The sequence below is a fragment of the Osmerus mordax genome, chromosome 13 (genome assembly GCF_038355195.1).
Source record: "Osmerus mordax isolate fOsmMor3 chromosome 13, fOsmMor3.pri, whole genome shotgun sequence".
Taxonomy (NCBI): Eukaryota; Metazoa; Chordata; class Actinopteri; order Osmeriformes; family Osmeridae; genus Osmerus; species Osmerus mordax.
In genome coordinates, this window is record NC_090062.1 from 9,039,561 (window position 1) to 9,054,412 (window position 14,852).

Below are 14,852 nucleotides of genomic sequence, written 5' to 3' on the forward strand. Positions count from 1 at the left end.
AATACAGAAAATACAATACTTTTTTACAGGCAGCACATCATAGATGATTCCATAATTATGTGTGTCACTGACATGTTACTAACCTCCTTCATTATGGGCACTGTGCACTAGTTTTCTACTAATTTGTGCTGCAGTAGGCTATGCAGTGCTGTAAAACACATATTCACAACAAATTACAGTACAAACAGTAAAAGTGAAAATGTGACTCATCTCTTGCAATCTTCCACTTTCAATAATGTTTTAATTTGTTCTGTTGAAATTATATGCCATACCTACAGACAAATTGCAGCCTTGGGCATTTTCAATCATTGTCATCTAAACCCTGACCATAGTTTACATCAGAAACTTCTTACAGAATACTGACTTCATAGCTAAGCATTTTGACTCTTGTTTGTGAACAGTGAAACAAAAACTTGCCATTCTAATGGCACTGACGTTTATTTACATAAATATTTACTTTTGAGAGATGAACTTTATGGTGGTTTATTGCAATTTGTCTGTTTCGATAAATGCACTTACTGTTTTGCAAATGTTAAGGATGATTCAAAGAAAGGACCAAGCGTCTGAGAGACTCATCTTAAATCCTACTTGCCTTACTATTCTAATCTGTTTACAAATCTACACAAACTGGTAGATTCTCAAGATGATGGGACATAAAGAGGTTCCTGCCTTTGTAACGTGCATAATTGGCTGTGTAATGATTTAGTCATTGTTTAAGACACACATCCTCTGTGATATTCTTGGGATCATGAGGAGTTAATGAGAAGTTCATGCTATGAATCTTTTTCCTGCTTTTGAGACATACACATTATGGGCATGCTGTACTGTGTTTCACTTTTCAAATTTACTTTTATACAGTACCGGTCAAAGGTTTGGACACATTTTCCCTTGCAGATGTGTCCAAACTTTTGACTGGTACTGTATTAATTCATTCATGTAGAAATACTATTGTTAACCAGTATATAATGTACACATTTAACATGTTTTATTCCAGATGCGTTACAACCTTTTACACCTCAAAGCCGTGTATGACACTGACATTCATGGAGAAAAAAATCTTTGAAAAAACACAAAAGCGCTAATAACATTAATGATCCAAACTTCATGAGATAATGTACATGGTCTACTTCAACAGCACATGCAATAATTGCTTGTTTGTTGCTGGCAATGCTTAAATCTAAGCATATCCTTTAAAAAAGTCTATTTGTTGTGGTGCAAAGCATGTCTGCAGACGGGAGTCATCTGTCCTTTAAGAGTTTTTAACCCTGCACTGAGCTCAAGTTAGCCATTTAAAGTTAGTGATGCCACAATGTTGGACAATCTTAGACTTGAGTTACTTGACTATTCACAAACAAAATTCAAGTTTGTATTTCTTCAATGTCAAAGTGCATCATATTTTTTTATTGTTCAGTTTATTTTCCAAGAATGTAGATGCTGCACGGGGAGATAAAAAAAAAAAAAATAAGTCAGGGATTTCCAAAATCTCCATATTTCTTCAATGTAGATTATCTCCAGAAAAATATGTAAATATTGAAAATTATTGGTGGTGGATATTTTTTGCGTAGCTCATATCATAGCTTCTTCCTTCATTCTTTCTCACACACGTATTTTCAGACTAGACGGTACAGTTGCCCAACATGTCAGCTATCAGCTGACGCACCACCTTGAGGTTTCTTATGTCTTTCAAAATAAAACGTATAAAAGTTAAATACATCTAAAGCTAATGAAACACAGCTCAAATCATTTTGTCTGATGGAAAGCCAAACCCTGTATTCTTTTAAGTATCCAGGAATGAGTAGTCAAGCCACATCTGGCTCCATCTTTCATCTATAATGTCAACATTTGAGCTTTCCTGTAAGTTATCGAAGGATAGCAGACGGTAATAGAGCATTAGGAAGTGAACGGCAGGACAGGTGAGGGCCCAGTAGGACAGGTGAGGGCCCAGTAGGACAGGTGAGGGCCCAGTAGGACAGGTGAAGGCCCAGTAGGACAGGTGAGGGCCCAGTAGGACAGGAGAGGGCCCAGTAGTCTTAACAGTACATGGCTGTAGGTGTGACAGTGATGACTCATACGTTCATGGGTCATTCCAGGGGAGTGTATAAGAGACGGGCCATCCATTCCAGTGTACTGAACAGATCTTGCCTGGCAGTCTTGTGGACTGCCTGCTGTCTGGACTGCACCACGGTTGCTTTAGGAGTCGGGAGGGACAGTCCCTGAGTGTTGGATCCCCTGTATAGGTCTGTGTATCCTGACCCCAATCCAGAATTATCGTTCCTCAGCCACCTTCCTGTTGGCCTGCTCCTGCTCTTCCTTATCCTTCCTCTTTTGCCTCTGGAAAAAGCCAAGCTTGGCAGGAATAAAAAAAGCAAATGATTCTCAGACATATCAACTCAAATATCATTGGTGTCATCCGGTTGGTAAAATTATTTTACAATTTCCAGTAAGGCAAAGGCACTAAGAAAATGACAAGACATTACGTTTTATTTAAGAGTGAGATAGGCTTACCTTCCATAGACCTAGACTTAACAGGGCTAGAAGCAAGAGTCCTCCCAATGAACTCCCTATTACAATCCAAGTTGGGATTCTATAGTCCTCCTCTTTTCTAATCTCAAGGATTATCTGTAGGAATAACATACAAAACAAGAATTGTTATCTTCATTTGAATCTGAAAAGTTACCCTTCTAACAGTGGATGTCAAATTACATGGATCTTAATAGGTTATTTCAGATGCCAGGGGAATTTTTTTAATATTGCAGTTAAAATCTTTAGAGACCTGAGATCAATTTGAACATTGGAGACATATCTATATCTGTACCATCACAGGATTTCTGATCAATTAAATTATGTGCCTTAATGCACTGTATGTTTTATGTGTGATATAATAGATCAAAGAAAAATGAATGTAAGGCTTGCTCATGTCTGGAGGTTTTTGTTGTCAACAGTCAGTGTAAGATTTTTGGTGAACAGTAGTCCTAGGGTTGGGTACCGAAATCCGGTTCCACTATGGAACTGTCGCTCCGAAACGGACATAAAAATATCACACTTTCTCTATATTCTATCGTTAGCTAGCTAGCTTTTAGTGCATTTAAAATGCCTAAAGCGAAGCGGTCGAAAGTGTGGCTGTATTTCACAGACAAGGATTCCGACATCGCAAAATGCAACAAATGTTTCAAAACGATTACTTGCAAAAGGGGAAGCACGTCGAATTTATTGAAACATGCTGCGACACACAGGATACTTCTTAAAGCATCGTATCTTGCCAGAGAAGGCAAATATGGTTATTTTTCTGCAAAAGAACGTCTAAAGTTTGAAGCTGGTTTAGTTAGCATACCAACTCTAAATTTATTTTGTTGTTAGGCTCCTTGTTAATAGTGTAACTGTTATTGTTAAATTATTGTAGTTGTGTGTTAGGTGACTTAGGTTTACTTATTATATATTTAAGTAAGCTACTTTAAATAATTTTCAAAAACAAAAAAACTCTATAAAAGAGCCTTTCTTTGATGTCGTTTCGTAAAATTGGAATCGTAAAAATCCAAACGATACCCAACCCTAGTAAACAGAAACATGTTGATCCTCTTGTGCTTAACTTTTTGCCATTTAGGGCCTATTTTATACTGTCCATGCCTTTGAACATCAACTTGTGAGTCCCCATCAGAGTTGTGAGTATTGTCCACTAGATGGCAGCATATCTGCATATTTGACCACAGGATTACAAACATTGCTGCTGGTCCTTTCGGTCCTTCAGCACCTTTCAGTAGTGTGTTGGAATATAAATCTTGGCTGCAAGACTTTCAGCTCTCTTATTACATATTTTAAATGTACAACCAGCATCCCAAATAACTCAAGAAATGACGTTGATGTAAGGGACCAGTGTGCTCCTTTAGGATGGGTTACACTACAGTATGTCTGGTTGGTAGACCTTATGCTGGGCTACAGTGACATGGAAAAAATGCATTAATGATGATTATGATATGTAGCGTATACTGATGATGATGTGTATACAGTATTTATAACATATTTAGTTCACTCACATTTCGAACAGGCTTTTCTTCATGTAAAAACATAGGACTGGATGTGGGCAGCTCTATTGAGGCACTTGTCACTAGCTCCAGGATCTTGAACTTCAACTGGTGAAATCAGGAAGTCACTTGTCATTGACACACTGTTGTTAAGACATTTGTGGGGTTTGTGTGAGTGAGTGAGTGTGTGTGTGCATGCATGTGTGTGTTTTCATCATGATCTGTGTGTGTTTTAATTATGTGTGTCATATACTCACAGCATGCAGCGCATCTATCCTCAGTGCCCCTTTGATTCTCACACTCACGTCCCTGTAGACAGCCATGTTGACAGTGCATTGGACAGGTAGAGTCAGAGTATTTGAGCTGTTCTGCATATAAAAATAAAATAAAAACATTCATTAATGTTGTGTTTTGATTCATATATAATATACATTTATTATAACCTAGTTATCATATTATTAAAAGATTATTGTGAAAACATTTTTAAATTAGATTGTTTACCATTAGTAACCTGACTAGGAAAGGCTATTCAAACCCCATCTAGTCAAACCCCAAAGTCCTTTCTCAAATCATACAGGAACACATTTTTAAGAATGTTTATAAAAAATCAACAACACAACAGTGTATCTTACCAGGCGTGAGAAGCGAGACAGATCCTCAGGTGAGGCCCTGCTCTGTGCCAAGTGTTGAGGAGGGATACAGTGACTACCATCTGTCTGAGGTGGTGCATTAGTAGAAACCAGTCAGAAACTAGAGATCCTCATTTATAAATGATGTGAAATGTTCTCAGGTACACCTTAGCTCCTGCTTAACAATTAACCTGATGTACTATTAACCTTAGTCTTGATCAAATGAACTGGGCAAGCGATAAAATAGGCATAGGTATCAGGGAATAACCTTTTACCTGGTCTATATGGAAGTCTGATATCTTCAAGAGCTGGTTCCCATTTGTAGTCATTTCAGGAATCTCGATATTCAACTGCAAGTCCTTCACCGGAAAAAAGCCTAGATTCTGGATCTGGGGGTGGGGGTAGTAGAAACAACTATTTAGCTTACTATAATGTATCACCATTCAGTGCAATTCCATAGTAATTAATGAAAGTTCATTTATAATGGAGTTAGACATTACCTGGAAAGTAAAGTTGAATGCAGGCCCCATGTCCCCAGGTTTCTCAAGAGAGATGTCTGCTCTGATCTCATAGCGGGAGGGGTCTGAATCCCTTCAGCACAACCAAACAATAATTTTTTGTGATTCTTTAACCAATTCTTGTGCTTTGTGCTATACATTACAACAACCATATTCCAAGTTAAAACCGATGTTCACCTTGAAAATATAATCCAGGACTGTGTTGTATCAGCCTGTAGTATTTTGTTTATATTCTCATGATCAACTATTTTTTTTATCATTTTCATAGCACTGCATGTCTTTATGTGACTGTATATTAAGTTGGGAACTACAAACCTTGTGAATAGGAGGTCAGCCTCATATTTCAGCGGGTGGTAAATGTCATTGAAATTGTTATCTGAGCTCATCTCCTCTCCATCGCTGCAGAAGAATACAGCCATTTTACAAATGCTAACTATTTGCATTTCCCATCATCACACCCAAAGAGAGAAAGCCAAATGACCCTTGGCTGACTTAAAATAAATATTTCCCTGACAAGCATCTGAATATTTCAGTGTCACACTCAATGTGTGAAAACACAGTGTTGCTGCCCATTGGGAAATCAGCACAAAAATGTATGGAGGATTAATAATTATTTAATATAAGAACTGGATTCAGAATTGGTGTTCATACCTGCTGGCATCCAGAATGACCCGTAGATGGTCCAGGAATACTAAGCGGCTGAATTCAAACTCCAGACGAAAAGATACCTGCAGGGTGGACAAAATAAGGAGACCATGCTATCATTTACAACAAGAAAGATCATTTAATTGATTATATACTAATTAATGTACTAATAATCCAATTTCTACTTTAACGATAAAGAGTGAGGTTTATCAGCTTCATTTTTTATTTAGCACTGCTTTCAAAAAGAAGCACTCAAGCACTGCTTTCAAAAATTAGCACTGAATATTAATGTCAGCAGTCACATGACCATCTAGGTATCCAGACCTGGGTAGAAACCACTGCATCTTTAAAAAGATCTTCATTCATGAACAGTTCCAAATGTGGCAGCTTCCGGCCATAATATGAAGATGTATTAGAGATTATCAGAGAAAAGCCAGCAATAACCTGCAGTAAACTCTTGGCCTCAGACCGAGGAAGCCTGAAGCACTGTTGGCACTATAGAAAAAACCAGGGTCATTTCCTTTAATAAAGACCAAGCTCTAAACACATACATACAATTACTTAGAAGTGTGTATGGCCTCATTTTAGTAACACTGCTACTACTGTGCATTCAGTATTCAAAGCTTGAAACCCCTGCAAGGTGAGCAAATAACTATATTAGAAATTCTGTCCGACTACTAATAGGCTAAAACTAACTGGAAAGGAGGGGCTTAAAAGTATGACAAGTAATTCCAGCTGAATTTATCATTTAACATCACTTATGACATGTATTTACTGATTTTCTGGACCAAAACAAATAGTGCATATTGAAAGTACAGCAGAAGATCAAGGATCAGCAGTGCATTTAACAGTATTTCAGTTGTCAAGGAACGGTCGGTATTTACTAGCCACATCGCAAAGAAAACCACATCTCAGCTACCAGGCACCAAAAGCAGCGTATTACAACAAAACACGATGTAGTGAATGTAGAACAGAGTAAAATTGAAGGATGAATAAGACCAAAGGAAAAGTATCTGAGGGAAACAACGCAACATTACACAGAAAAGGGGGATGGAAGAAAGTGGGAGGAAAGGAGAGCATTGTTTACAGTCCTCTTGTCTTATAATGAACTTGTGATGGAAGCCGGCTGGACGACAGGAATGTCTAACCAGATCTCTCTCCTCCCTCTTCATTTGCAATCTCTCAGTTTTGACAGGGCACAGATACCGTATATACATAAACAATGTTACCCTGCATAAACCGGTCTGTTTTCGAAGTAATTTCCCCTTTAATGATCTACTTTTTTGTGCTCTTCTGTGTCTGGACTGGAGACACAGGGGTTACTGTACTGGAAGAAAATACATCAATGAAGCAGTTTAGGTGCAGACTATTTTGGGACCTAGTTGTTCTTCTTTCTCTCTGTGTTTATGTTCCAAGTTTGTAGCAGACAATTGCTAAACATCTACACACTCCTGTAAGCACATCACATGAGCACACGATACACATTGTGACCAGACCTGACAGTAACTCAAGTGTCCAAACTCTTTCGAGAAAGAAACATACTGAACAGTCTCCTCTTCATTTAAACTATGCAATGCACCCCCCAATATTTTGTTTTACTAGTACACATACAATATACAACAGTACGACGTACAATCAACGACTTTGTCCGACCACGAACATGTAAACAAACTGAAAGTAAACAGAGACTATTCACCTAACAAGGCTCACATTTGTCCAGTTATGCAAAACATCCCAAGAAAAATTGTCTGTATACATTCCCAAAGTTCCAAACGTTCCAACCAAGTAAAGTATTTTGTCCAAAACAGTGAATTACATCTAGAAATCATTCTAAATTTGCACACTGAAGCCAGTCACTCTTGGTCATACCTTCGGTTCCCTTGTGAATATTCCTGATATCTTCGTGCCAAAATAACCACTGCACTCTGACCTTTCGATTGACACCTCATTTGACCCAATAGGAGATTCCATGTCCTGTCCATAACCTTCTAAAGCCAACCAGGTGTCTCCCAAAATCCCCCCCACCTCTTTCTTCTGTTCAAGAACAACTTTCAATTTACTTTGGGTATGCTTTGTTTAGGCATGTTAGGCACATTTTACAGAATTGTTAAGAGGTTTAGTACTTAACAATCCTATGGCCCGCCGGCGGGAATAGGGATACTATTCCCAGCATGCAGTGGGGCAGAGTCTCACAAAAAGCCAGATCCATGTGGTTTCTGGTGATTGTGAATGCTCCACGGCACCCACCAGGCACATGGCTGTTCTTACTGGACTGATTTGGCAGCTTCTTCACTGATGTACTAAAAGTCTTAACCCAGCACCACACACTTTAAGATACTCGGACATGGTTAGCCATAATTTCATATCTGCCCGTAATGTGATCGAATAAACTGACCTGAGCCATTGCCCTCATAAAGGGTGCGCTAACGTTGCAGGTCTTCTCATTTCTTAGTCTGTCCTCACTTCGGCACTCTATCTTGATGTCCGAATTGTCCTGAATCAAAAACAGAGAAAAACACTTTTAGTAACACAATATACAGAAATAAGATCTGAGTTCATAATTTGTTTAAAAAAGGACAATCCTAATTACTCTCATTTGATCCAGCCATAGTACAGTATTCACTCTTTTTTGCTGTCGTTCATCATACGTAATTTGAGCACACAATGTGTCTTGTTGGATTCCTTCCAGTGGGATAATTGGGTTCTTAAGGACCTTACCTTGACTATGAGGCTGGAGAAGTGTAGGTTGGAAGTGTAGGTAATATTGAGACGGGTGCTGTAGGCATTCTCTCCTTTGTTCTCCAAACGAACGTCCACTACCATCCTTCTTCTGAATCCTTCTATCACTCGCATCTCTCTTTTGACTTTGCTCCGGCAAAACACACTCCTGGAGTGTATAGCCTGTCCACAGAACTGTCTGTTTGTGAAAAGAAAGCATAGTAGAGTTCACGTGTGTGTGTGTGTGTACATGTGAGCCGTTAAACGTAACATAGAGTAGACGTGGGCCTACGTTTGTGTGAGCAGGTCAGTGTTGCTCTGCAAGACCAAGTCTGGTGCACAGTGGTCATCCTCGTCACAACCATTCCAGAAGGGCAGCTAGAGAATGAAGGATAAGATATTCAGATCTAAAGATTGAGGGATTTTTCAGACCAAAGGAACAAGGTAACTTGTAACTAGTAAAATAATTAAATGGACAACTGTGTATATGACAGACCTTAACCCTTCAGAATTCTCTATTTCTGCTTTAATTTGACGTAACATAAGGCATTGATCACGGACACGCAGCTTCAGCAATTAATTTTAAATATGAGTATGTAGAAGAACTATACAGAAAAACCTAAAGATTCAAAATGTCCCTGATACTGTACACACTGTATGAAACGTTTTGTATAAAGAATGCCTTTTTTCAAGCACTTTACTGTACAATCTGTACAATACCTGATTGATATTCATTTCGGATGGATGTGGTGGTTATAACTTAATTGATATTAAGTTAAAGCAAAGCAAGGAAGTGATTCCTAGTATAGAAGAAAGGTTCTGAAGAAAAGTTTGTCTTCTGGAAGTGTGTAACTATCAGTTTAGATTCTGCCAGTGATCCTAAGTTTACAGTTGGCTGAAATACGTATCTCACCTCAGTGCTCACAGTTGTTGGCCATCCTTCATCCAGCATGGGTCCCTTGACAGGATCCTGTAGTCCCACATCCACAGTAAATAAAATGGGCCTTACATAGTCTGTGGTCTCCTGGCAAAACAAAGCTCATTTTTAGAGCATGCTTTTAAAAATTCAGGTGGATTTATATCAATGGGTTTCTAATATTTTTTGCATGCCCATGCAGCTGTTTCCACATCAACAAATCAGTGAATTCACTCTTTGCAGGCCCCTTGTGGGAGTGAATGAGTGTTTACATATTTACACGTTTATTGTTGGAAATTCACAAATGAACAGTGTGACAAAATCATGCTGGTTGTGTGAATAATGAAATGCCCATTTATTCTATTTTTATAAGTAAAAGAAACTAGGGAGGTGAGAATACAACTGGGTTAATACAGCTAGCAATAGCTTTCCAATGAAATTACCGCTTTTTTCCCCCTGTCTATTTTGTTGTTGTTTATGCCATGAAACAGGGAACAAGAATTCAGTGCTAACCATGACATGAAAGTAGATGTGTTCACAGGTCTGTTCTCCAGCAAGTAAGGTCAGGTTTTGGGGCTGCATTTTGTCAGTGTTGTCCATAATTGCTCTGGGTTTGAAGCGACGCTCAGCAATGGAGGCATTGTACTTGATGACTATTAGAGGAAGTAAAGAAAACAAGGCATCAGTGTTTATATTGCATTGTTCTAAAGTGGATTTGCAAAAATCTCCCAGTTTTATAAGTTAGTTGGCAACAATAGTGGTAATTTTGGGGGGAAAAAGAGAGATGGTTCTTGAATTTTGACTGCATCCAATAATTCATAAGAAGTATTGGAGCCACAATAAAAAATATATGTACATATAGTTGCATCAGTCTTGCGCTCAAGAAATTTGAATGAGTACTTGAAGTTGAGAGTTGAAAGACTAAACTCCCTCCAGTCCTTTGGGTTTGGAAGTAATTTAATTCCAGCCCACACTGTTTTTAAGAAAGCAACACTATTGCCTTGCGTGTTGGTAGCATAGATAATAGTACACAATTGTCCCCAAAAAGCCCCAACATGCTCTACTCCTCGTAAAGCATGCAACATCATATTGTGGACCATGTGGACAATGTTAGACTAGGCCACATTTGCAACATCATGATAAAAGCTAAAACCTTTTGTAATCAATTGTGGCCAACATTTTGCATACAGTTTATACTAGCACAAAATAAAAGTACTCTCCTATCTTGACAAAATGCCCTTCGTTTAGTAGAGCCCACCAAACTTTCAACCCCTGGTACATCTGATAAGCATTACTGATCAGACGCGATAATGAGAGGAAAATGAAATAAACATGTTCCCTCCTAGATGTCCTAAACCAATGGGCCCCACCATCGACAAGATACCAAAACTTTCTGTTTTCCCTCAGTCCTCTGTCATTGGGATCAGCGAGACCTGGTGTTAGGTTGTGGTTGGGCTGTTCTTGTAGTACTAACATCTTAGCTCAGTGGTAGACGGAACATAAGTTTCTCTGACTCATGGCAGAAGTATGGGATGCCAGGCTGGGATATCAATAACCAGATGTCCAGAGGCCATCTATACTTCAACTATACTCACGAGACATTGAATCATAATAATAGTTTTTTGTTTGGTTTATTTGTATGGTTTGTTCGATTTGTTACTACTGTCAAAGTAGCCTTTAGGTGCCTAACGAATAGAAATGCATTAATACGTTCAGATTATTATTATCATAAGAGTTGCATCTCTTGAAACAGAAGTATTCCAATTGGCAAGAACACTGACATCTAAAGAGTGATCTGCCACTTATTGCAAGGAAACATTTCCTTTGGCTCTTTTGGGACAAGTTCTGTAGCCTCCCACCCCCTATTTTGCTGGCTAACAAGTACATTGCATGATCCAGGGCCTATGATCAGAGAACTATGAGTAATTGAACTATTTATAACTGTAACGTTTCTTTCAAACTTTTTTGGGCATAAATGTAGCAGACGTTGATAAAGAATTCACCATGGATGGGATTGTCTGGTAAATTAAGGAGTTTTTCACTTTCTCATAGAGACTGGAATCTGTTCAATATTCAGTTCTAAAATCAAATAGAAGAAAAAACGTCCTTTGTAATAAGACTTTGTGGCTTGCTATTAAAGTCTGTGAAATGAAACCCATTTTATTGTTATAGTTCTCAAGACTATAACCCCATCAAGGAAGCTTGGGGAAAAAGAAGACATTCCACACAGCAGGAGTTTCCTTTATCATATTCTTAGCTAAAGCTTTTTTCAAGAATATGATACAAAATGGACATTTTGATTTCACTTCTTGCCAGATCAATACATTTTCCAGAAGGGAATGAGGAGAGACTATTGATATGTGTTGTGTAAACTTTTGCTCACTTACAAACATCCTCTTCTGGAGGAACGGCTGTCCTGGCCGTGACATTCAGACACACGATAGCTGACATGCAGGTTACATCCCGGCCCCCTCTGCGACAGTCTTTTACGAAAATGTTTATCTTGCTTGGTTCAAACCTGATGCTTGCGTGAATACGGACAACCATACGTGACCTGTTGATAAAGACTTGTGTCCATTTTTGTGTCAAATTCAGTACAACATATTTATTGAAACATTGCATCATCAATTTGAATACGCTCATGAGAATCCTTTGGAATAATTTTTGATATACAATTACATGTGTCTAACATGTTTACAATGAGATTTTATAGGTAAATGTGTTGTTAGGGAGAAGCAACTAGACATGATACACTGTAGTGATGACACAGGGACGCCATACTTACCAGAGAAGCACTGCTGCACCCAGTGAGCCCACTGCCAGGTCCACCAGGCCATCATCATTCATGTCCATCTTACCATGGATACTAAGGCCAAAGTACTGCAAGCCAGGAAGCAAGTCTACTGCAGCTATCCTCTGAGAAGATCAGACAGAGGGGGAGGGATTGGGTGGAGAGCAGATAAACAAGCTTTTTCTTTCTGGGAACAACCACAACCTTTCCATTGGGAGTTATTTAGGGACTCTCATTTAGATATCTGCAAACATCTCAGTTTGTTTCACACAACTGTTGTCTTATACTGCATGCTTATTTTTTTCTATTCTGCATTAGTGCCAGTAGAAAAGAGCTGTATTTAGATTATTTTTATGTTTTGTCTTTTCATATTATTATTTCTGAGAATCTTTTTTTACTGGAATGTAAGACTTCTCCACAGTACTGTTTATCAAATTTAGATTACTTATTATTATCAGCCATATTCAGCAAAGCTAGACATCTTATCCAGTGGGCCAATCCTACACACAACACATACAGCTGCTGTACCTGTTTGTATTTGCGCAGTATTCTGTTGTGCTGGCTGAAGAAGACATATATGGCGCCTCGGTGGTTGTCCTCTAGCGGCGCTCCCACCACCACGTCATTGAAACCGTCACCATTCAAGTCAGGGACTGGGGCTATTGAGGAGCCAAAGCGAGCATTCTGCCCCCCGTTCTGTATCTCAAGTGCTCCTTCTAAGATGAAGCGATTCTGAGGGGGATTGACAGAAAGAGTGACAGTGATAAATATTTGATAATAACTAATCCTTTACAGTCAATATTTCATATTTGATCAAATTCTTTGTTGGTTTATTTTTACGCAAATTGTCTGGGTACAGTGTCTGTGTACACTAATGTTTCCTCATTGGCAGGATGTATATTGGTCTCCGTTTCTGTTGCTAAAATAGCTTCAAAAACAGTAGGTGCTGTCTGTCATGGATATAACTTTTATAACCCAGCTGGAAAATATTGGGTGGAAATATGTTGAGTAATATGAATGATAGAGGCACAAATAATTGTTGTGTGGTAAAGTAAACGCGTTAAATAACATAAAATAATTTACTGTGTCGTACAATCGTCTAAACACACTACACAGAGTGAAATAATAACAAACTAGACACAGATATGCATAAACATAAGCAAAATATCACACGGCCCAAAGGAAATCCATTAAGACAACCATGAGCCATGAACCAGCTCCAAGTCTCCCACCTCTCTGCTGCATAGAGATCCAAGCTCTATAGCCCTCAGGGATAGCTCAGTCACCCAGTCAACACACTAATCCCTTCCTCTAAAGACCAGTTATCCATTTATTTACGTGACCCATAATGAAACTCAGAGAGATTGCTGTCTTAACCTCACTCCCCCATATTTCAAGTGACTTTTATTTATTATTACAATTACTTCCAAGTTCATTATGGAAAAGTTTTATATGGTCATTCGGGATCTTTTTTCATGTCAAACAGAACAAAAATAACTTACAAATAAGCAATAAATCAGGTAAAAACCTCAAGCTTGCATTGTTAGATTTTGTTTCAAGAAAATGTTCTAAATAATATATAATGTAAACATTAGTAATAATATAATGTAAACATTAGTGCTAGAGGATTTTTTCAAGAGCCACATCATCAAAGGCAAAAATCGCCTTTGAACACTCATTGGGACATTTCTGCCCAAAAAATTTACTTTTCTCTTCTTTTTTTTTTAAAGTTAAGTGAAAAGTCATATGGAAAATATGCATTTTAATTCAATTCAATCTCAGTCCTCAACATTCTGGCTGAAGAGGCAAGTACTTAAGCCCGTCCATTAGACATGAATTTCATTACTCGCTATGTAGTCCCGTTAGTAATTATAATAGATAGAGAACAAGATGAAGTGTGAGACAACTTGTTTTTCCAGGCATCCTAAAGGAAAAGGAGGAAGTAATTGGGTAATAATTAGAAGGCTACTCAGTTACCGTGTGTGTGTGAGAGAGTGTGCTTGTGTGTGAGGAGAGAGAGGGAGAGAGAAAATTGGGAATAGTATTCTAAAGGGGGGAAACTTAATTTGAAACGTGGTGGTGTGTGGAAAGGTGGGATGAGACCAATCATGAAGTTCAGCAAGACACAGAATACCATACATTGTTGCAAATAACGTAATTGAGAAGCTTAGTGGTACAACAACATTTGGTCCATGTGAAGTGTAAGGCTGTGTAACCAAGGTGGTTAGGTCAACACTAACTGTTGGTAGGTGAGTGCTAGCTTCAAGTCTGGGTTCTAACTTCACAACAAACTAACACAGTTTCTGTGTTCCAGAGAATTGTTCAAACTTCTGGGCCCTGTCATTTCATTTAGTCCAGGGACCTTAAAGACCAATTCTCATTCAGCTTGAAGATAGAGTTGGCAGAGTGGTGTGTTGGCTCGTCATAACCAGAAATGCTGAGGAATTTCTCTGCAACTATATCCACCTATTATGAAAGTCCCCTTTCCTCTCTCAATGACTGGCTAGTTATTACCTTAGAAGGAGAAAATGCTTTCCAACTGAGTTTTGTGCACTTGCCACCTAATAAAGCCTGTGTGCTATCAAATTAATTTAACCTGTATGACAGGAGGTGTCA

General features: G+C 38.5%; 1 protein-coding gene across 1 annotated transcript in view; it reads right to left on the reverse strand.

Moving 5' to 3' along the window:
* Positions 1 to 1,001: 1,001 nt before the first annotated feature.
* The window catches only part of LOC136955188 (integrin alpha-11-like), a 35,216-nt gene continuing 21,365 nt past the window's right edge, over positions 1,002 to 14,852 (reverse strand). The window contains exons 14-30 of the mRNA XM_067248820.1: positions 12,765 to 12,968; positions 12,231 to 12,361; positions 11,833 to 11,999; positions 9,959 to 10,098; positions 9,443 to 9,553; positions 8,822 to 8,907; positions 8,530 to 8,728; positions 8,207 to 8,305; positions 5,818 to 5,894; positions 5,482 to 5,565; positions 5,149 to 5,239; positions 4,924 to 5,037; positions 4,652 to 4,735; positions 4,277 to 4,387; positions 4,032 to 4,127; positions 2,506 to 2,619; positions 1,002 to 2,346 (exon numbers count right to left, since the gene is read on the reverse strand). Of these exons, the coding sequence (XP_067104921.1) occupies positions 2,266 to 2,346; positions 2,506 to 2,619; positions 4,032 to 4,127; positions 4,277 to 4,387; positions 4,652 to 4,735; positions 4,924 to 5,037; positions 5,149 to 5,239; positions 5,482 to 5,565; positions 5,818 to 5,894; positions 8,207 to 8,305; positions 8,530 to 8,728; positions 8,822 to 8,907; positions 9,443 to 9,553; positions 9,959 to 10,098; positions 11,833 to 11,999; positions 12,231 to 12,361; positions 12,765 to 12,968 (1,989 nt within the window). The 3' untranslated portion in view covers positions 1,002 to 2,265. The remainder of the gene's footprint in view (positions 2,347 to 2,505; positions 2,620 to 4,031; positions 4,128 to 4,276; positions 4,388 to 4,651; positions 4,736 to 4,923; positions 5,038 to 5,148; positions 5,240 to 5,481; positions 5,566 to 5,817; positions 5,895 to 8,206; positions 8,306 to 8,529; positions 8,729 to 8,821; positions 8,908 to 9,442; positions 9,554 to 9,958; positions 10,099 to 11,832; positions 12,000 to 12,230; positions 12,362 to 12,764; positions 12,969 to 14,852) is intronic.